At 45.9% G+C, this 23,400-nt stretch overlaps 1 protein-coding gene across 2 annotated transcripts in view; it reads right to left on the reverse strand.

Annotated features, from left to right (window-relative positions):
- LOC114024842 (nuclear body protein SP140-like protein) overlaps window positions 1-23,108 on the reverse strand; it is a 38,596-nt gene extending 15,488 nt beyond the window's left edge. The window contains exons 1-11 of one of the 2 annotated variants that reach the window (XM_027838035.1): window positions 22,949-23,108; window positions 22,071-22,221; window positions 20,732-20,909; window positions 20,224-20,331; window positions 16,715-16,801; window positions 12,442-12,546; window positions 10,791-10,933; window positions 8,366-8,413; window positions 7,508-7,585; window positions 4,786-4,833; window positions 1,418-1,457 (exon numbers count right to left, since the gene is read on the reverse strand). In XM_027838035.1, coding sequence (XP_027693836.1) covers window positions 1,418-1,457; window positions 4,786-4,833; window positions 7,508-7,585; window positions 8,366-8,413; window positions 10,791-10,933; window positions 12,442-12,546; window positions 16,715-16,801; window positions 20,224-20,331; window positions 20,732-20,909; window positions 22,071-22,221; window positions 22,949-22,965 — 1,003 coding nt within the window. In that variant the 5' untranslated portion in view covers window positions 22,966-23,108. The remainder of the gene's footprint in view (window positions 1-1,417; window positions 1,458-4,785; window positions 4,834-7,507; window positions 7,586-8,365; window positions 8,414-10,790; window positions 10,934-12,441; window positions 12,547-16,714; window positions 16,802-20,223; window positions 20,332-20,731; window positions 20,910-22,070; window positions 22,222-22,948) is intronic. The other variant, XM_027838034.1, reaches the window with a different exon arrangement.
- Between the last annotated feature and the right edge of the window lie 292 nt (window positions 23,109-23,400).

The raw sequence follows: 23,400 nt of genomic DNA on the forward strand, positions 1-23,400 counted from the left end.
AGACACGCAGAGAAGAATTTGGGGTGGACACCCCCTTGGTCCTTGGACTTTGCACAGAGTGGGAACAATGATGGTGTTTACAAGTGCTCCAGGCGGGGCGCTGCTGAGTCCACGGTCCTGAGCCCCCTCTCCCCATGCCCAGTGGAGGGACTCTTGAGGGAGGGGGAGCAGGACACGATCATCGGTCCCTCCAAATGGGTCTTGAGGAGAACCCGAAAATGGACAGCAAAGGGGATGGCTGGGACAGTCTCCAGAGGCTGACAGTGAAGGAAAACAACCTCACACAGGGAAAATCACCCAGCTGGTTACACACGGAAGAGAGCGAAAGGAAGTTCAGGCAATGAAGACAAGCCTGAAACTGAGGACGTTCTTTTCAAAAACAAGCTTGATGTGAAATGTACAGACTCATGGTTTCCTGCACAATCCTCTTTCCTTGTTCTTCTGTGCATGACAAATATAAAAAACATTCATATTTGTTGATGACTGTCAAGTTCAGAGTAATAAAATTAAAATATAAATTAAGAACTAAAAATGTTTAATTTATTTTAAGTTAAATTTTCAAAAGTTTAATTTTAGTAAATTTTAGAAGTTTAATTTATTTTTAAATAAATTTTTGGAGTTTAATAAATTAAATCAATTTTTAAAGTTTAATTTTAATAATATAAAAAATTTAATTTGTTTTTAATAAATGAAAAGATTTAATTTATTTTTAATAAATTAAAAGATTTAATTTATCTTTAATTGAAGGGGTTAATATATTTTAAATGAGTTTTTGAAATTCAATTTAATTTTAATAATTTTTTACAAGTTTAATTTCTTTTAAATACATTTTTTTAAAAGGCACCTAGGTAAACAGAACTTAGCAGAACTTTATTGCTGTACCACAAAAAAGTTCTCACAGAACCTCATTGCTTTTTCTCCTGTCACACAGGAAGCTTTGGAGAGAGAGAGACCAGTGTGATCATCAGGGCTATTGACAAAAGCTGCTGTCTCCCTGTTCCCACAGTTCAGCTGCTGTGGCTTACACATACACACAAATATGCATCTATGTTACACAGGCAACCAGGTGGACCAGTGAATAGCATGTTGGACTTGGAGTAAAGAAGACCTGAATTCAAATCCTGTGTGTGACCTTGGGCAAGTCGCTTAACTACTGCCTACCTCAGTTTCCTCATCTGCAAAATGGGGGTAATAATAGCACCTCCCTCCTGGGCTGTTGTGAAGATGAAATCAGCAAATATGCAAAAAGTGCTTGGCAAACCTTAACACAATGCTAGCTATTATTATGATTATTATTTCATAACATATGTAGCACCACCAATGGGGAATATCCATGTATTATTATCATGACCCCAAATCACAATCTGTTCTTTTCGCAAATTATAAACCTCATTCAGAGTGAAAACTTGGTACTAACCCGGTAACTGGGACCACCTCCAACGAGTCTTTCCTGGTACCTATTGTGGCAAACAAGAGAACAGAGATGCCAGTCAGGGTGTGTTCATTCACAATGCAAAATGAGTCTTCCTTAGGGAATAGACCCAAGAATGCCAGGACCTTCTGTCCTCTCCTCCTCAATGCTGGAGACAACATGGAAGGCATAAGCCAACCATCCCAAGTGCTGCCTTGGCATATCTGGGCATGGTGCTACCAGTTGGTTCTGTATTTCCCTAGGATGGGGAGCAGCCCGAGCTGTGCATGTACCGTCACTTCATTGAGAAGCCCCACCTCCTTCCACCCGGCAGAGTCTCACAGAGTCCAGCCCACAACGGTCCTTTCTATTCCAGAGGAAAGACCTCCTAGGCTGCCCGTGTGACTGTGTGTCTGCACGCACTCATGCACACTCCAGTGTCAGGGAGCTGGGCAAAGAGAGGGACCTTGTTGGGGTTGGCATCCTGGCATCGGGTGGTTGCCAGGGGAACTGCTGAGGAAATAAGACAAAGCTACCAGGGCCATTGCCCATCAGGACAAAAGACTCAAGTGCCCTTGGCTCTGGGCCTCCCTGTTCTAGCCCGGCAGAATAAAGCATCCCTAATCTCTACCAATAGCCAGTGAAGGGGCGGGTCACTAGGCAGCAACCTGGGAACTGGCCTTCCAGCTCTGTCCTTCCCTTCTTGGCTAGGGAAACATTGGGGAAACAAATTGATCCATTAGCGCGTGAGCTAGGTCTATACCAAGCCTACACCCTCCAAGCTCGAAGGAACATTAGGAACATCCCCTCTCCCCTCACCAAGTCTTGCTTCATGATATCTCTTATATATGTACCTCCTTCTCTCCTCTGACACTGTTTCTACCCTGGTTCAGGGCTTTATCACCCCATTCCTGGACTATCAAAATGGCAGTTGGTGGATCTGCCCACCTCAAGTCTCCCCACTCCATCCATCCTCCACTCAGTTGCCAGTTATTTCTCTAAAGGGTGGGTATGATCATATCATTCTGCCCCACCTCTCCCACCCTCTGCTCAGGAAACTCCAATGACTCCCGTGATCATTGTAGACTTTATATTGTTTGCTGTTATAGATGTAATGATAGGACTCCAAGATGGAGTCACTTAGGCTAAGTGGTCCTAATGCCCATTAAAGCAGATAGGCAAAGACAGACAATTTGGATTTTTCCACTGCTCTGATCTGTTAACTCTGAGTCAGGTAAATAATGCTCACAGATTTCAATCAGATGGAGCCCTTGACCTGCTTCAGGAACCTTGAGTCATTCTCCTCTTGCTGACCTAGAAAGATAAGCTAGTTTGTGGTCCCAACAAGGAAACTCCCGTATCCAAGCCTCACCCCAAAACTGTTATCAAAAAGTAGCCCCAAAAACTTCTCTGCCAATCTGGTGATTAGGAAGGCCCCCTCCCACATCGGCCCCCATTACTTGTTCTCAACCAATACCCATTCTTAGGGTATGTAATTTTGCCATCTGAACCCCAACTTTGAGGATGTTTCTTCCCTGATACATCTCCCTCCTGCTCGAACTGGGTGAGTTTCTTGCATCTGGGGGAGAATCTGTTTACTTCTACTGCCATATTGTGTGTGTGTGTGTGTGTGTGTGTGTGTGTGTGTGTGTGTGCTTTTGTTTGCCTGCTTGGTGAGCCACAAAATAACAAAGCACTTCTTTATCCCCACTTCCCGAGTACCAATTTCTCAGAAATTTCTGAACTCAGGTCTTTAACTTGATCTGTGAGGCCAAATAAAACAATTACCTCCAGGACCAAAGATAAATTCCCCTGGAGTTTACAGCCCTTCACAGCCTGATGTCAACCTACTTTTTCAACATACATTACTGCCCTCCGCACACTCAAAGGTCCATCCAGATGGGCCTTCTCTGGTCCTTGAACACAGCACTTGGTCTCCATCTCTGGACTGTTTGTCCCCCAGACTCTTTCCTCACCTCTGCCAGTTTGCCAGGCTCCCTTCAAAGCTCACTTTAGATGCACTTTCCTATGTGAAGTCTTTCTTTATCTGCTTCCTCATTCCCTCCTTTGCCCCTGATGTCCCCCTTCAAAATAACCTTGTATTTATTTTGTACAAGCGGCAGCATGTTACATGAGAACTGGTTCTCAAGCCAGGAAGGTTCCGGTTTGATTCTCCCCTCTGAGACCTACTGGCCATATGGTAAGCCACTCACCCTCTTGGGCCTCTGGGCAATTTTCTAAGACTATCTGTTTCAGAGATAGAGCTGACTTGCATTGGTAAAGGGAGTTTCCTCTTCGGGAGGTCCCTATATCAGCCCAGTCTCTTGTGCAGGGGCACGAGTGGGCTACGTGTGTCATTTGATAAAGAAATGGGAGGAGGAACATTGGGACATGATTACGGTGTTGAAAACAAAAGACATCAATTATAAACCTAAAGATATTATCAGAGAAATGTACAGTATGACCAGGAGGTGGGCCAGTCTTGTCAAGACCTTGATCTCCCTGAGGAGGCAAATGGGAGTGGGCTTGGGTGAGTCATCACCTGCCAATTGGAGGTCACAGATTCACTGGCAGGGAAGGCCTGACAGGTGTGACTGCTGAGCCTTGCCCAGCAGTGATCTGCGCATGAGCTTGGAATTAGAGGCAAAAAGTCTCTGAACTGCCAGTGGGCAGTCTTCCAAAGGGGAGGGGCCAATGAACTTCACTTTGATCCCTGGCGGAGTTCTGGGATGAACGAGGTGGAATTAGGGTTAGGAACGCCCTGTCTCTAATCATATTTCTGATGCTAGCCCTGTTCCCCCATTCAGGAGCGGTAATTGGCTTCTAGGTGGCCCTGAGGGTGAGGAGACTTGGGAGGATGGAGGAGGGACAAGTTCATCTTTGATCCTTGGTCCTAATTGGTCTAATTATTAAGACAAGAAAGTTCACCCTCTCCTTTCCTGAAAATGACACTCCAGTGAGAAGAGACTTTGTCTCCAAGGGGAGAAGCATCAGATTTCAAAGAATCACAGAAGTGAAAGCTGGGGGGTCCTTAGCAGCCAGCTAGTCCGACACAGACCTAAACAAGAGTCCACTAACCCTAGTTAGGGTAGCCTTCCCTCCCCCCATCAGTGACCGCCCCTTCCCCAAGGGGATGGCTCTCAGAGCTTCTGCTGACCTGACCTGAGCCTCAATGTAACCCTCTCTGCAACTTCCCTCCCCTTCCCCTACTCCTGGCTCTGTCCTTGGGGGCCAAGCAGGGCAGTCCCCCTCCCCCCAGAGCCTTGGGGCTTGCTGGCATATCCCCCCCTCCCCCGGTGAGAGCTGCTGCTTCCGAGCTCGTAGGATCCCCAGGGCACAGTAACACCTCATGGGGGAAGTGATCATAAAATTACCTTCTTTCTCGGGAAGAACCTTCTTTTAGGTTGGAGTTGAGATGCATTCTGAAAAGGAGAAACACTTGATGAGCAGGGCCCCCTTTGAGCTTCCTTCTCCTGCTCTCTAGACCCATATTTCTGGTGGTCTCTCAGAAGAAAATATCTGGGGCAGCGAAGTGGAGTAGTTGATAGAGCACCAGCCCTGAAGTCAGGAGGACCTGAGTTCAAATGTGACCTCAGATCAAACACTTGACACTTCTAGCTGTGTGACCCTGGGCAAGTCACTTAACCCCAATTGCCAAAAAAAAAGAAGAAAAAGAAGTAAATATCCATCTCCCTGCACCCTGATTATGAAAACTTAGCACATCTAAGGGAAAACTCATCCTGCCCCCCCACCCTGGCCATGGACCTCCAGGTGTGGCCACCCCTATCCTCGGGACACTTAGAAGCCACTCAGGCCCCTGCATCCTCCTCATCCCCACCTGCAGGCCCCTTTGGAGCATTTCTTTTCAGCTATCAGTCCTCCTTCCCACTCCCTGACTCAGTGCAAATTCTGCTCAAGGTCCGGCTACCACAGCCCCCCTCACTCAGAAGGAAGGGAAGGCCACCTTCCCCAGCTGGAATCCCCTCCTCATTAACTACTTGTGTTCTTCTTCAATCATGAATCACAAAGCTAAGTGAGGGCATGCTTGCTCAGCCATCATTCCAGGGGCTTGTCCCTAGCATCTCTTGAGGCTTTTCCCAAGAAACAAAATGACTTAATTATGAGCCTGACAAGCAGGGCAGGTGGACACTGGGTGGGTTTGGGATTGGTGTCAGGAAAAGGTCACAACTTTACAACTCGTGTGAACTTCCATTCCCTGAGGATGCAATGACCTTTCCCACCTCCATGCCTTGTCTGACACCATCCCCTCTGCCTAGACTTCCCTTCAGTCCTCTCAGCTCTGTCTACTGAAATACAAGGCCTGAAGTGTGAAGTCTGCCCCAGGGTTGCCTCTGGTTTCCTATTGGATTTTCCTGCATCCCCTGTTTTGCATTAGAATTCTTTGTGCAAATTGCTCCATCTTCCTGAATGTAAATAAGCTCCAGGAGGGCAGGGCCTGTGTCCCTCCCTTCACCCTTCCCGTTGTCCAGCTCAGTGCATATGGCACCAGAGGTCCAGCTATTTCTTTGTGCAGCCAACTCTTGCTTCTCCTTGTTAGAGGAGGCGAGTGGTGACATGGACAGAAATCACCCAGCCATGATGTTGGACATCTGGCCCAAGAGGTGAGCTTTATACAATGCAATCATGGAGTTCTTGAAATACAGTGAGTAGAGCCAAGGGTTGTTGTATATTGAGTCACATGTAAAATGAAGAAGGGGAAACTCCTTTTTACCAGGGGGGTCAATCATTCCAAGGGCCAATTGTACAGGACTCTCTCCTCATTGGTGGAGATTGATTACTCAATGTTCCAAGCCATGTCAAGGGACTGGAATTGGTGACAGCCACAGAGAAGACAGATCCCAGTTCTTCTGGTTTCCAGCCCTCACCATCAGGAGGCATGGGGAGTTGGGTCATCAATCTCTACTAATTAGGAGGGAGTCCCATACAATTGGTCCTTTGAGCTATGGACGACAACACTTTTATATAATAAACTATCTGTTTGTGACGGGATGGAACAATAATAATGCTGATGGTAATGATAACTTTCATTTATATATTGCTTTAAAAAAAGCACTTTATAAATTTTATCTCGTCAGTTCCTTACAACAGGTGAGTGCTATTATTGGCCCCATTTTACGATTAGGCAACTGAGGCTGAGGGAGATTAAGTGATTTGCCTAGGGTCACATGATCAACTAGTAAATATCTGAGGCCAGGGATGAACTCAAGTCTTCTCCACTTCAGGTCTGACACTTTATCCACTGTACCATCTAACTACCTAATAGAAGACCACCTTGGTCTATTCTGCCCCACAAATATGAACCTCTGTAGGTGGCTCTGAAGCATCCAGCTGTGTTTTCTGATATGGTTGAAGCTTCAAAGGGAAGAAATGGGAATAAACATTTATATAGCACCAAAGTGCCAGGCACTGTGCTAAGCCTTTTTATAAATATTATCTCATGAGCTTCAATGTCCCAGAGGATCTGTGGTCTTTTCCCCAGTGACCAAGTCACAGCCAACTCATACCTCAGACAACCTGGGCCCTATGTATGCCTGTCCTAAGTGGGGTCACCTTAGAGGATCCTTCCTCTGGGCTTCGAATGCCACAGAGAACCCCAGTCTCTACCAGCAGCTCTGTTTGCCTTCTACTCCACAGAGCAATACACCCACTTCGATACAATTGGCTTCACCTCTAAGGAACAATAAATGTGGACAGGATAAAAGAGGGAAAACAAGGGGAGAGGAAAGAAACACTACTGGAAAAACCTCTGAAAGAATGAAAACTAACAGAGAGAATGAAGAAATGAGCCCCCACACAATGAACAGTGGAAGAAAGGGAGGAAAGATGTCTAAAAGGAAAGAGCAAGCCTGTAAGAACCAGAGCCTCCCCAAAGGAGAAAGGGCTGACCATGAGAACCTTTAGAGAAGTTGGGAATTCATGGAGATTCAAAAGAAATTTGGTCATCTGCAAGGATGGAGATAGAACAGTTGAAGGAAGAAGAGAAGAGGAGAAACCTGGGAACTGACGGCTTAGAAAAACCAGTGGAGACTTTGAATAAGGCAGTGGACTCCCTTCCAGCATGAAGAAAGGACTTACCCGAGCAGGTGGAGTCTGACACTCAGGTGTCCTCTTCTGGACTTTTTGCAGTCTTCTAGTTTGACCTACAGGGAAGACCTATAGAGACAATAATCAATTAGTGTCTGTTAGTTCAATTCTGAGTTCATTTACTGTGACCAGCAGGGTAAGAGGATGAAATATTTGTGTGAAAACTGAGGCAAAAACTCAAAGCAAGATGACCTTATTTTCCCTGTGTGTGGTATTCCTGATGTCCATCCCAACAGCAGGCATGAAGCACTGAAATTTCTGACTCACTATTTAGCTTGGTGGTGACTATGACAGCCAGATCTTTTTCTACCACATCTTCATTACTCCAGTTCTGCCTTTTCATAACTGGCTCCTTGATTCTAGGAAATCAGTGTTCACAAAGTATTTTCCTTAATTTGCAACTTATTAAGTACCTGCTGTGTGATAGGCCTTGTGTTCTGTGTTAAGAATATGAAGACATAAATGAAACAGCCCCTGTCCTCAAAGTGTTGATATTCTATAAGAAGAGAAACCACATGTAAAACAAATATATTAAAAGTAAATACAAGAGACTTTGCCCATCATATTCAATGCCCTCAGGGACCCCTAGGTCAGAGCATGGTGAGGTCCACTGCTAGCATGACCAGATTAAAATGTAATTAAGAAATATTTAACAAAATGAATAAAAATACAATAGAACATAGATAATGTTAATGTGTGGTTTTCTAAGTCAATATGCAGCTGGCAAGATTCTTAAGTACAGTTTGATGGCCTCTGTTTCTACTTGAGTTTGATACTGCTGATCTAGGTAACACCTGGAGCAGGAACAGCCAGCAGGTGGCTGCCTGGGTAAGGTCAGATCATAATTACCTTTTTGCTCCTGCCATATCTTCTTGGAGGACAAGGTAGAAATTTTTTCTGAAAGGGACAAAAAGTTAATGAGTAGGGTCTCTTTGTCTATGGTCTCTCCTGCCCCCCCACCCAAGTTCCATATTTCTAAATCTGCACTAACAACTCCATCTCCAAATCTCATTTTACCAAATTCTAGACATCTAAAATAAAATTCACAGTCTGCTCTTCCCTCCCCCCAAATGGCTCCTCCTTCCCACTTTGCACTTCCTGTAGTAGACACCACTACCCTCTGTCCACTCAGGATCTGAGCCTCAGGGGCAGCCCACATGCTTCCCTTTCTATAACTTCCCACCCAAAGGTGACTGGCTAGTCCTGTGGATGGGTCCTTCACAATGTCTCTGCCATCCTTTCCTTCTTTTACATACTCACTGACACCACCATAATGAACGTTGTGATTACCTCATCTGGACTATGACCATTCAACTTGACTCAATTCAACAAGCATTTATTAAATGCCTACTGTATCCATATGTGCTAGATGCTAGGGATCCAAAGACAAAGCTAAATAGTTCCGGCCCTGAAGGAGCTTCGATTTTGCTTGGAGGAAGCAGCATATATATGCATAAACTAAATACAAAAAATATACAAAGTAATTTTGGGATGGGGCAGAGGTGGGGGTGCTATGAAAAACCAGAGTTGTCAGGAAAGACCTAGTACAGGAAGTAGCACTTGGGCTGATCCAGGATGGCTGGGGATTCCAAGGCACAGGTAGAAGACAGGAGGGAGAGCAACAGGGAGACAGCCTGTGTAACTGTGGAAGATGAAGTGTTGTGTAAGGAGAGAGCAAGGCCAGTTGGACAGAACATAGAGCACATGAGAGGGAGTAATGTGAAATCAATCTGGCTGAAGCCAGATTGTGTAATATTAACTGTCAAGATAAAGAGCTTGTACTTTATTCATAGGAGCCCAACAGAGAGGAACACCATATACAATTCACCCAGTAATGTAATCACAAAATCCAGAGTGCTTCAATGGCAAAGGAAGTCTCTTACCAACAACCAGAAGGAAGAAATTCACATATTTAGAATGCTCTGATTCTAATTGTGAAAAATTACTCACTGAGAACAGGAAATGAAAGAGACAAGTGCAAAGAGATTCATTGGAAAGCAGGTCAAGTAGGCTTGTACTCCAAAACAGCTTTTCCTTCAAAGCTGAGCATTTCTTGTTCAGTTGCATCCTATTCTTCATGACCCCATGGACTTGTCCATAGGGTTTTCTTGGCAAAGATACTGGAGTGGTTTGCCATTTCCTTCTCCGGTATGTTCCCATTTTACAGATGAAGAACTGAGGCAAATAGGAAGTAGGTGACTTGTCCAGAGTCACATAGCTAGCAAGTGTCTGAAGCCAAATTTGAATTCAGATCTTCTGGACTCCAGCTCCAGAGCTCTAATCCAGTGTGCCACCTAGCTGTCCCTAAAGCTGAGTATACCCATCACAATAAAGCTTCTCCTTCATTAAGTTAGAAAATATAATTCTTTCCAGATAAAGAATTCAGAACTGGGCCTTTGAATGCCCCCACTAGCCAAGCAGCCATCAGAAATTTAACAAGGTTAAGAAAGGCCTGAAAACTGGTAATGAGCAAATGGTGATTTAACATTTAGTTGCTATAAGTCAATTATGAGATTAGGAGTGGAAGACAGGCAGGATCCCGCAGTCTAACATTCTACAGGGGAAGCTAGTCCAAGAAGGAAAGAGTGAAATTCTCAAGTCACAAAGGGAAACAATTCGGCTGAGGAGGAAAAATGAGACTTGTTTGAAGAGATTGAGTGAGTGCACAGGGCACTCACCAACTTAGATTTTAGAAACATATATGGAAGGTAAGAGAAAATGGACAAGAGCAGCACAGAGGAACGTGGCAAGATGACGGAGGGAGGGGGTGGGGGAAAGACGGAGGTGGGGGAGGTGGGGAGATGGGCACAGACGTAGAGTCGTGGACTGAGAGAGACATTCTGAGACAATAGAACAATTCACACTGAGAATAGAACTGAACTCTTGAAGACAACTCGAAAGGGCCCCAGAAATCAGCTCGAGCGCAATGGACTACACGAGGAGTCCCCAGCTGCCAGGGATCAAGCGCCCAACGCCGCTGCTTGCCAGCCAGCCAATGGGAAACCCGAGAGCCGGGCAGGGGCGCGGACCGGCAGCTACGACTTCTCTCGAAGAGGGTTTGGTTGGACTACTTCGTGCTCGGTGTGAGTGGGTGAATGTGGGTGAGCGTGAATGGGGGTGTTGGCAGGCGTGCGTGGGCGAGGGGAGTTCATTCGGAGTCGTAGGAGGAGACCGGGGAGGTAGCGCCAGCCTTGGCCGGCTGTGCGCCCACGGAACGCGGGGAGCGCGGCCAGCTCCAGCTGCGGGTCAGGGCCGGGGGCGCTCGCTGCCTTACCTGGATGAGGTAGTGCAGCGTCTGCCCGCCACAGCGGATGCTCATCTTCCAATTCTTGGTAGGTTCGCGGCCTCCTTCGATTTCAAACTCCCTCAGGGTGAGCCACGAACCGTCTGCCTTCTCGATGCACTTCTCCGAGGAGCCTAGAATTGGAGTCGGGGTGGGGGGGGGGGACCGGGAGGGGGGGGGGGGGGGGGGGGAGACAGAGGAGGAGACAGAGGCAGGGAGAGAGACAGAGAGAAACAGAGAGAGAGACAGAGAGAAACAGAGAGACAGAGAGAGAGACAGAGACAGAGACAGAGACAAAGAGAGACAAGAGAGAGATTCCGTGAATTACATTCGGCTCCGGCCTGCTCGGGGAACACCCCAGCTCGACACTATTCCCTCTGCCACCCCCCCACCCCCTAAAGCAAGTAAGGTCAAGCCTCTGTTGATTATCCCCAAGGTATCTTGTCCGTAGCTTGTTTGGACAGAGTCCTTTGAGAATTGTCCCGCCTATGAGATAGTGAGCCCCTGGAAAACTGGGACTTTTTATTCTGTTCTGTTGCCTTTCTTAGCATCCCCAGCTTTGCTCAGTTCCTGGTACATAGTAGGCTCTTAAATGCTTGAGGACTGACTGGTTGGCTGCTGCAAGGGTACTCGACCCGAGTCCAGCCTCTCTAAACTCTTTGGTCTTTAATGTCTTCCTATGAATTCTCTTTACATTAATTCCACAACAATTGACAAATACGGTTAATATGGATAGGTGTAACCCACGGAAACAAAAACTCGTCCAATAATTCTTAAGAGTGTAAAAGGGTCCTAAGATCAAAAAGTTTGAGAACTGCTGCTCTAGGCAAATCTTTGGGCAGCCAAGTGGCACAGTAGATAGAGAGCCAGGCCTGGAGTTAGGATGACAAATTTGGCCTCAAACACTTACTAGCTGTGTGACTCTGGGCAAGTCACTTAACTCTGTTTGCCTCACTTTGCTCATGTGTAAAATGAGCTAGAGAAAGAAATGGCAAACTCCTCAAGTATCTTTGCTAAGAAAACTCCAAATAGGGTCATGAAGAGTCAGACACAACTGAAATGACTGAATAACAACAAAAAGGCAAATCTTTTAGATTGTAAGTTGCAGAGAAGGTGGTGACCTGCACTGGCAGAGAGAATTTCCTCACCCAGGAGTTCCTTATACCAATGAAATCACTGGGTCTGGTCCCTATTTATGGCTATTAAGTGTCTGGAGTTCTATGTGTCCATATGCCTCCCCTCCCAACAAGATTGCAATCTCCTAGAAGGCAGGGACTGTTTTTTTTTTTCTCTAATTCTTTTCACAGGGCTATGTCCATAGTAGGTTCTTAATGAACACTTGTTGGGCTTTCAAGCTCACTTAGAAAGAGTCAGGAAAGTCCTGTGATCTCAAAGAACCAGACATTCTTGAGCTAATGATTACTTGCACACTCCATCCATCCCTCTATCCACCCCTCCTTTCACCCCTCTGTCCATCCTTCCACCTGTCCTTCCATTCACCCTTCTGTCCATCTTTCCATCTACCCTTCCATTCACCTTTCTATCCATCCCTCTATCCATCTCTCTATTCATCCTTCCACTCATTCCACCATCAATCCCTCTGAGCTTGACTCTCCCAAGAGTCAGAGGATGTAAGGCTCACCATTCTTCATTTTTTCCTTGTGTAAAGTGCCTTTTGCCTTCCCACAGGTCACAGGAAGCTCAGGAAGATTGTAATTCATCTTTGGACCTTTGGCCTTTCTGGAAACTAGAAGAGAAATGACCAATTTGACTTGATCTGTATCCCACTCAGATTGTGACCTACCCAAAGAAAAGGCATTGCCGGGGGCTCCAGAATAGTATAAGGAAGGGAGTGCCAGCCTTGGAGGCAAGGGACATGGAGGTCCAAGCCCTGACTTTGATGCTCACTGCCTGTGGGGCCATGGCACTTTGTTCTGGAAGAGGACCATGACATCAGGTTGATGATGACATGACTTGCAATTGACTTTGATTTGAGTGAGGGAGAACTGTGCAAAGTCACCAGCCTCACTTTCTCCTCCAGAGCTATCTGGGTCGAGTGGCCATGCAATTTACTGGAGAGCATCAGAGTAGTAAACGCCTCCTTCCCTGGGTCCTTGTGAGGGTCAGCTGAGACCTCAAAGCACTATAGGGATGCTCACCTTTGAGTGGGCAATGTGGGGAAGCAGGCAGAGCCCTGGAACTCTGGAGGCAAAGGGGCCTGCACTCAAATCGCTGAGGCAGCAGGAAGACCTGAGTTCAAATCCTGTTTCAAACACTTACCAGCTATGTGACTCTGCCCAAGTCAATACACCTCTCTCTGCCTCTGTTTCCTCATTTGTAAAATAGAAATAATAATATAGCACTTACCTCCTAGGGTTGTTGCATAAATCAAATGAGAGAATATTTATAAAATGCTTTGGAAACCTCAAAGCACTATATAAATGCTAGATATTATTATTATCATTATCATCCTATCTCTGCCACCATGGGCAAGTCATTGAATATCCCCAGGGCCTTAGTTTCCTCCTCTGGAAAACCAAAGGGCTGGACTCGATGGTCACTAAGTCTCTTCCAGCTTTGGACCCATGTCCGCTGTACCCTTCCCAGCAAAGCCCTTCCCAGATTAAGCCCAAATTTATTAGAATGTCTGAATTCAGATGGCCCAGAGAAATGAACGGGGGGCTTACAGTCCCAAGCCTTGTGCTTCAGGCAGCAAGCAAGGTATGGAAGAAACAGCGTAGGATCTTTCTTGAGTTCTGGTGCTGCTGCTTCTGACCTGGCATCGGGCAAGTCACTCCCTCTGCCTCCTCTTCCTCATCCTCAAAGTGTAAGGCTAGGACAAGGTCATTCCTAAGATCCCTTCCAGCTCTAAATCTTATGATCCCATGGTTTTGTGAAAATAATTCCCTGTGGTTAATTTTTTAAATTTTCTCAGGAAGGGGAACAAGCATTTATTAAGTGCCTACTATATGCCAGGCACTTTACAAATATTATCTCTTTGATACTTACAGCAATCCTGAGAGGTAGATGCTATTATTATCTCCATTTTGTAGTTGAAGAAACTGAGGTAGACAGAAGTTAAATGACTTACTCAGGGTCACACAGTCATAAGTGTCTGAGATCACATTTGAACTCAGGTTTTCCTGATTCCAGGCCCAGCACTCTATTCATTGCACCACTTAGCTACCTCTAACCTCTCTGCTGAGGGTTCTTCAGATCACAGTGGTGACTCAGTCTACTTCCTGGGAGTGATGGATGTCAGGGCCGAAAGACAGGATGTCTCTTGCCACCCTGACAATAGGGTGGGCCTCATGCCCCCCACCCCACCCAGTCAGCCTCCTGTGTGACTGGAATCAGGGCCAGATGAGCTCCAGGTCTGAATATATTGATGGAATAATAAGTCAGAGACAGTGAATGATGCCTACGACCTGGGTGATGCAAGCTAGGGCAAATCACAGAGAATGGTTGGATCCAGAAGGCTGGCAAGGCCTAACATGAACATTGTTCCTGTGGAGAACCAGTGCTGGACAGGGGCTGAGATTGGTGAGGGAAGGGAAGGGAGCCTTTAAAAACTCAGAGGGTGTTTAAGCTACACATTAGGGAAGAAGGATCAGAGGATCAGAGAGCATTGGGGTTAGATTGGAGGACTCTTCCTTCCCACCGAGAGCAGATATGGGATGGGCCCATTCTAGAGGATCAGTCAAAGAAATGGGCACATGGAGGGAGGCATGAGAGCTGTTTTCAAGCATTTGAAGGACTGTCATATGGACAAGCGATTGAGCTTGTCCTCCTTGGCTTCAGAGGGAAGAATGAGGAGCAAGGAGGTGGGAGGGGAGAAGTTGCAGATCTGAGATCAAGAAGGTCTTCCTCACAATGAGAGCTCTCTAACAGAGGAGCAGGCTGGCCTTGGAGGGTGTGGGTGCCTCCTCAGCAGAGGCCTTCAAACAGAAGCTGAATGACTGCTTGTCTGGTTAAGTTAGAGCCAGAGTCTTCTTCAGTGGGTTTCTGAGCTCCCTCTCGGTGTCTCTCTCTGTCTCTCTGTCCCTGTTTCTCTGTTTCTTTCTCTGTCTCTCTCTGTCTGTCTCTATCTCTGTCTCTATCTCTGACTCTGTCTCTTACTGTCTCTCTGTCTCTCTCTGTTTCTGTCTCTATCTGTGACTCTCTGTCCCTCTCTCTCTGTCTCTGACTCTCTGTCTCTCTCTGTCTCTGACTCTCTCTTTGTCTTTCTCTATTTCTGTCTCTCTCTGTCTCTGACTCTATCTCTGTCTGTCTGTCTCTTTCTCTCTCTGCCTGAAGGATCAGGTTTCAGGCAGCTGCTGAGAGGTGCTGTTTGTGTTCCTTTTGGTACCAAGGGACCTTGATGTGTAAGAAACAAAGTCCAGGAAAGGGTTACTGGAGTTGTCTACTCCAGGTTTTCCAGGATGGAGGCTCCAGAGAAAGGACTCTTTGGAAGAACGGAAGGACTTGGAAAGGTGGAGAGGAAGCCTAGGCTGAAAAGTCAGCCCACATGGCACAGAGGAGGAAAAGGAGGACCTTTGAACCTTCGGGGCCAAGCTGTGGAGTCTGAGTCTATCAGACGGGGACCATTGGAGTGTGTCCTTCCAAGCACTTCTTCCTGTGAAGGGGGAAGCACTTTCCATGCTCCAGGGATGTGGCTACAGACTCTGGGAACAACTGGGTGGGCAGTAATGGGATGCAGAGGATGAGGAGAGCCAAGGTAGCCTCTTGTCAGTTTGGGACAAACAGTAGGCACTATACAGAATTCAATCCAATTGAACAAAAAGCACATGTTTCTTAACCACCTACTGTGTGCTAGCCACTGAGCACAGAAGCTCAACAGTTCCAGCCCTCACTGAGAAAGGTGGGGTGAGATGTACAATGTAGACAGAAAAAGGAAATACAAGATGAATACTAATAAATACAAAGTGAGTTGGAGGTAGGAGTGTGTGTGTGTGTGTGTGTGTGTGCATGTGATGGAGGTAAGGAGAAGCTTCCTGTAGGAGATATCACCTGTGTTGAGCCTTGGAGGAAGCCAGGGGTTCTAAGAGGGGCAGCTAAGCAAAGACTGCATGGAGGCAGGTCATGGATAAATATGAGGGCGTGGTCGCTGGGGAGTGGTCAGACAGGTAGGAGGCGAGCCAGGAAAGAACAGTGGCACAAAAGTCAATGGAGGAGGGAAGAACTTAGAGGAGGAGGTGACTGACAGTATTAAAAGCTACAGGGAGTCAAAGAGCACAGACACTGAGAAGAGACCCTTGTCCTTAGCAATGAAGAGATCATCAGTGGCTTTGGAGAAGGCGGTTTCAGCTGAGTGGCAGGCGGGGAAGCCAGACAGCAAGGGACTGAGAATCAATGGGGAGGAGAGGAAGTGGAGGCAGTTCATATAGGCAGCCTTTTCCAGGAAATGAGGCTGTGAAAGGGAAGAGAGGAAGTCTGAATGCCAGATGGCGTGCATCCGAAGCAGAAACGGCCCCATTGATGAGGTGAAGAGGGCCAAGAGGGACCAGCTGGATTTTTCAGCATCATGTCCACAAGGGGGAATGAAGTGGTAACTGAAGATGGATGCAGAGGGACAGCAAAAGCCTGGAGAAGCACAAGATGCCACAGGGCACTGAGGCTGGTACTGCCTGTGAAAGACAGCAAAGAGGAGAGAGCATGCGAGCCCCCACCTTCGATCCTCCAGTTGGATCTAACCCAGCGATCGTGAAACTGCCCTTCTCCCCTTGATTGGTTCAGACAAAGGACCCCGACAGAGCTTTGTTTAACACCTTGATTCTGAGTCACTCATGCTGTGCTCCCAGCCTAGGACGCTGGTAAGCTGGAGGCAATCTGGTAAGATGGGTTCAAAGCCCTCGGACTTTTGTGGGCTCCCAGCAAGGCTAACATGGAAAGACTGGGCTCAGAGCTCAGCTTACCTTTCTTTGTAACCCGGTGGACTCGAGGTGTGACCCCACAATTCCTTCTTTTCTTAACTTTTGAAGGTTTGTTGTTATTACTGGCATCTGGAAAGAATAAAATCAGAGTGGGGTGAAGTGAGCATTGAGAGGTCAGTTAGGGCCATTCTGGGCCCCCTTTCTTTTTTTCCCCTTTCTTCAGAAACCCCCAAAACAAAACTCCCTAGAACTAGGTGGTTAAAAGGGGCCAAATCACTCTTTTAAACCCTACCCCAGAATCCCAGACCTTAAGATGTGGCTGGGCTCAGATCAGACCAAATCTCTATCAAATTGCTTGCCTTCTCAAGGAGAGGGAGGGAGAGAGGAAGAGAGAGAATTTGGAACTCAAAATTAAAAAAAACAAACAAACATGTTAAAATTGTTTTCACATGTCATTGGGAAAAAATATTTAAAAAATTTTGAATGTCAATGGAAGAGAGAATATCTCCCATCACCCAATGGAGCTTTCAAATTTGGAGAGCTCTAATGTACCAAACCACACTGGCTTCCCTTCACCTTCCCTCCCCCGCCATTGTAATGTTATGGCCACAGCACGGTGAGAAGGGCACTGGGCTTAAAAGTCCCACGGCTTGGCTTCCGATCCCAGCCTTGCTTCTTAGTGCCTGGGAACCTTGGGAAAGCCCTTTAGTCACTCCGGGCCTCAGTTTTCTCATCTTCAGAATGGATCCATTGGATTAGATGGCTTCTGAGGTCCCTTGCAACTCTCAATCTTTGATCCTATTAAGATACATTCTCTGCAGCCCTTCTCTCAGTCCCCAGCTCTCATTGGCAGGTCAGAGCCCCAGAGGTGGTTGCTATGCCTCCTCTCTGGATTTTAGGGGCAGCCCTGAGAGGTTGGTGGCATTAGAGGTTTCTAATTCTATATAGATCATGAGCCTCCATGTTTTGTGACAGTTCTTTGGCATTGGGGAGTCTCTCCTGGGAGGACATAGGTCTTTGCTATTGATCCTTGTTTTCAATGACTGGACACAGTGTCAGATTCCTCCAGTGTAGGTATGGTTGTCAACGGATGAAGTCCTTATTCAGGCACCCAGTTTAGATCTAATGAAAGGCTGTGGGCCAGCCAGAGTCATCAGGAAGGAAAACTCCTTACTGGGTTTGGATGCCAAGAATCTGTCATAACAATGGGGATCGGTTCAATGTTAAGTTCTATTGGCAAGTGATAGGGAAGAATAGGAGAGGGGGATGAGGAGAAGGGGACACAGTATACAACTCAGACATATACAGAGCGAAACCCACATAAGGGCAGTGGCTGTGGTGGGGATCACAGAGACATGGGTCCAGAGGGCAGATGGGCTCCAAAGTGCCCTTCTGAGAGTACAATACTTAAATCTTGATTTTGGTGGTTACCTGAAGCTGACTGATTTGCATGTCAAAGTTCAGGGCACACTAGGGATAGGATGTGGGCAGGGAGGAGAAACTGATGGTTGACAAAGTTATTTTTGGGCACACAGCTGCGCTAACCTTTAAACTATTATTGTCAATATTTTTCCATGCTTAGATTCTATAAGCTTACAGCCTTTCTTAAGAGAAGACTGCTATGATAACCCTCAGGCCCAATTGTATAACAATGGTTTCCATGCATAGATTCTATAAGCTACAGCTTTCCTTAAGGAGAAACTGTTATGGTGGTGGTCTCACAACCAATAGGCCTAATCTTATAACATACCACCAGTGTGTTTCCTCCCAGGATTATTAATTGATACCAATTAGCCAGGTTCAATTAGCTTTTAGAAATAAGTTTTTACTGTGGTGATATATTTGGTACCAAACCCCCCTTCCCCACAGTCTATGACACACACTCTCCCACAAGTACATACAGAGCCCAGGGAAGGTGGACTCAAGCTTAGGGAGAACATTGGCAAAAGAGTAATTTGTACATCCACAGTTTCTTCAAAAGACCTTTCTAGTCCTGGACAATCACCTTCATTAATGCGACCAATCCACTTGGCCAAGAGATGTGGATTAGGAGAGCAGAACATTACACAGACTGTCAGATGCAGTCACTATATTGTGTAATTTTTCTGTTTTTCCTTTTTTTTATAACTGGTTTTCGTAGGATCATACACATGCACTCTTCAATCCAGTGACACTGGTCTCCTATCTGGGCCATGTATAAGACAGTCCATTTCCTGGCTCTAGGCATTCTTTCTGCCTCTCCTCCATCCCTGGAATGCTCTCCCTCTTCTGACTCAACCTACTTCCCTCCCTGGCTTCCTTTAAGTCCCAACTAAAATCTCACCTTCTACGGGAAGCCTTCCCCAACCTCTCTAAATTTTAGTGCCTTCCCTCTGTGAATTATTTCCAATTTACCCTGTATACAGCTGACTTTGTATATATTTGTTTGCATGTTGTCTCCTACATTGGATTGTAAGCTCCTCGAGGTTTAAGGACTGTCTTTTGTCTCTTTTTGTATCCTTAGTACTTGGCACATAGTAGATACTTAATAAATGTTTATTTATTGATTGATTTCGAGGTGGAGGTGACCTTAGAGGCCATGTAGTCCAACTCTCTCATTTTATAGATGAGAAAAGCTTAGGTTAAGTGAATTGCCCTGGGACACACAGTAAGTGACAGGAGTCAGGATTTGAACCAAGAACCATTGACTTCAAGTCAGTGCTCCTTCTCTAATACCATGATGCTACAAAGGAGGTCATTTCTGGAGAGTGTGTATCTACAAATTACCATATTGTACAAACAAAAGACATCAATAACATATTTTTTAGAAAGAAAAACAAAATTTTGAGAAATGTTATCAAAGACTGCTAAAATGTAGCTAAAACTCATCTATGGCTTTCTTTTGAACTTTCAATTCAATAACTGTGTTAAAAGAGAAAATAAGTTAGTTTGACATGACCTGTGTTTATTAAAGCTATATTTGTTCTCCGTGGTTTTCTCTTTTTCCTTGAAAAAAAAATTGTATTGATATCTTTTGTTTTCATAGTACCATTAAGCAGTTATTACATATAACTAATGATAGCTTTGATTACTTCTGAAAACTGCCTATTTGTGTCTCTTCACCATTTGTCAACTGAGGAATGGCTCTTCTTTCTACAAATTTGACTCAATTCCCTATATATTTGAGAAATGTGACTTCTTTCAGAGAACCTTGCTATAAAAATTTCCCTCCAGTTTCCTGCTTTCCTTCTAATTTTGACTGTATTGATTTTGTTTATGCAAAAATGTTTTAATTTCATCTAATCCAAATTATCTATTTGACTTCCTGTGATATTGCAATGATTACAAAGATGAAAAACTAAAGGGACTGCCCTCAGGAACCTGACACACAGCCAGTGGGAGGATGTGATATGCACAGGTGGTTAGGAGGAAGGCATGATGTGACATGAGAGGCAAAGGTGAGACCTGGGCACAATAGGGAGAAAAAACAAGGGAGAGGATTGTGTAAGACAAGAAGGATTTGTGTAAGAGAGGCCTGAGCAGAGGCAGGAGATCGCCTAAAAGCTGAGTACCTTGGACAGAGCTTTGAGGGGTGCTTACAGTAGATGCACCCTCATCCAGGCTGCTTCTCTGGACAGGAGACCCCACACTGGCTTCTGATGTTGATTCATCGAGAGGCACTAGACAGCCAAAGAAAGCTTCAGTCAGAGAAGGAGGCAGATGTACAGGAACAGACACCTCCCTGACTCTTCACATCTTTTTCGCAGCCCCCTGTCTAGGCCCTATTTGCAGCTATGGATGGAGCTACTCAGGTGCCTGTAACCATAAGATGGGCCAGCTCCCTTGTGTGGTGGTTGGGAGTCCTCCAGAGCAGCCAGCCCTAGAAGTGCCAGTGGGAGACAGGAGCAGACACTTGTCCTTGTACCCATAGGAAGGGACAACTCCTGTGCAGAAGTCCTCCTGGACAGCCAGACCCAATCATCCATGCCCTGAGAATGCCAGTAGGAGACAATAGAAGATGTCTCTTCCTGTCTCCCTGAACCCATAGGAGCTCCCCTCCCAAATTACTCCCTGGCTTACCATCTCTGAATTGCTTTTCAATTTGTACTAATTGTGGGTATTCCTCCAGATTGGTGGGATGGAACAAGGCTGCCAGGATCTTGGAGCTGAATTGCTTCTCCAGCTGCTTGAGGATGCTGTATGTACATGTGGACCCCTTGTACATAGGGACCATTTTTTGGTACTTCTTTTGAGCACACTAAGAATTATTAAGAAGAGAGAGTTACTATCATGGTTATCAGATGATTCTGTGGTTCCAGAAAGGGATTTCCCACCATGTTGGAGAATCTTGAGACTATCCTCAGCTTCCATGCTTGGGAGCATTTTGAACTCTTTCCTCCTCCTCTCTTTCAAGCCAGTGGTGGTTGGGAAGCTCTGGACCTCTTTCTCTGACCACCCCTGTCACGCCTGGATTCCCCTCTTACTACAGCTTAGGGTAGTGGAAATATCCTTGGACTCACTCCAATCCTGTCTCAGAGCCTTATGAGCTGTGTGACTCTGGGCAAGTCACTCAATCTTTCTCAGCCTCAGTTGCCTCATCTGTAAAAAGGAGATAATAATAGCCACTGCCTTCCAGGACCTTTGGGAGGCTCAACTAAGGCAAAATATGGAAAGTGCTGGGCAAACCTTCAGTGTTCTGCAAATTCTGGCTTATATTGCAAGAAGGGACCTCTCCATTTGTAGCAATTATTACAAGAGATTCCTGCCTTCTCTCCCCATAGTTCCTGTTTATTTTTGTTTACACAGTCAGTGGGGCAGGGAGATCAACTAGGAACCTACTGCAGTAGTTCAGGCTTGAGGTGAAGAGGACCTGAACAGGTTGGTGCCTATGTGAGTGGAGAGGAGGGAGATGTTGAGGAGGTGGAATCCAAAGACTTGGCAACAGATTGGATATGTGTGGAGGAGGGGGAGAGAAAGAAAGAGAAGAGACAGAGACATCGGGAAGAGATAGGGGCAGAGAGAAAGAGAGAGGGGGAGGGGATCAAAGGAGGAGGGAGAGAGAGAAAGGAACTGATTGCAGGTTCCAACCACTACCTCTTTCATTAAGCTTTTCCTCACACCCTCTCAACTGCCAGTGCCCTCCCTCCCAAACTACCTGGTATGTGTTTGTATTTATTCACTTAGTATACCTCTACCACCCATAGTTTTATATATACTTCTTGTCTTCCCCATTAGAATGTCAAGTAGGGATTTTTTCAAGTAGGAATCATTTCATTCTTTGTACTTCCATTCATCCCTAGCACTTCTCATAGTGTCTGGCACATAGTAGGTGCTTAATAAACATTAGTTTATTGATTGAATATGTAAGATTGATGGGGTAGTGGAAAGTGCCATGAACCAGGTGATGGAAGGTACTCACTTGGTACATTTGCTCAGAGATAACAGAGTGGTCTCGAAGCATTTCCAGGAAAGGAGAAGGGGTATTTACTGCCTTGGATATGTCCAATTTATTCTTTTTAAAGATCTTGAGAAGGTTGTCCTCAACCGTCTTCCTCTCTACATCTGATATCCTGTGGAAAGAAGATGGGGAGGATGTGCTCTCTGAGGGCAGCTTCCTCTTCAAAAGAAGACTGAAGCCACAGAACCAGTAAGGGGGCAGACACTGTGAGTTTAGAGGGGCAGAGCAAGTGTTGCTAAGGTGTTTTTTTCCCTTTCCTCTGGCCTCATCTGTGATGGCTGATACAATCCTAAGTGTGACTGGTGGCCTAAGATTCCTTTCCTTCCACAAGGGGCTCATTAGGATCCAATTTCATGGAGGGGGTATTTTGCCAAAGAGGGAATATTTGGGTTTTCTCCCTCTTAGATTATTATACTTTCTAGGGACAAAACTCCAGGGAAATCTTTAAAAACCAGAAAAATGATTTGTCACTGACCAACTGCTTCTGGTGGGCAAGTAAACCCCCAAACCCCCAAAACAGTAGTGTTGAGTGCTCCAGACCACTATTCCCCCAAGCCATCATCCAGGGGAGCAACTCCCACTGTGGAAAAGGAGTCTGCTACACCCACCAGCAATGATACCAATGGCTGACCAACTGTCACCACTTGTGCAAAAAAGTCAGCCTAGATGAAGGGGCTCTAAAGGTGAGACAAGAGGCATATTCCAGATATTCTAAACCCTGCCACCACCTTGACTACCACCTCCCCTCAGACCCTGATATAAATGGCCCTGGTCCCTGCACCCAAGAGCCCTGGGAACAGCAGTACCTCCTGGATTACCCTCTTTCCAACCAAGCTCACCCTCCACCAGCAGCCATTGTCCAGGGAAGCAGCCTTTTTGGAGATAGGAACAGCCTCCGTTGGCGCTGCAGATCCTCAGCTCTTCAGCAGCCACAGCAACTGAAAATGCCAAGAAGAAAGTTCTTGGTATCTTGGTACTGTATCAGTATACAGTAATTCAACATCAGAAATGATTGTGGTTTTAACAAAGGAAGTGACACAAAAGATGTTAAAGAACTCTGCCCTTCTACTGAGCCCTAAGGACCATGGGGACTTTCCACAGGACTTAAAGTTGAAACTTCATCGATGTGTGTATGTGGGGAGGGGGGAGGTTGTCTCCCCACCTTCAATTAGAATGGGAGCTCCTTGAGAACAGGGACCATCCTGCTTTTCTGTTGCATCCTCATCACTTAGCACAGTTCTTTGTAGATATTATATATTTATTTACTCAATGCTTCATTTATTCATTCATT

Source organism: Vombatus ursinus, unplaced genomic scaffold, assembly GCF_900497805.2.
Source record: "Vombatus ursinus unplaced genomic scaffold, bare-nosed wombat genome assembly UNPS02014825.1, whole genome shotgun sequence".
Classification (NCBI taxonomy): Eukaryota; Metazoa; Chordata; class Mammalia; order Diprotodontia; family Vombatidae; genus Vombatus; species Vombatus ursinus.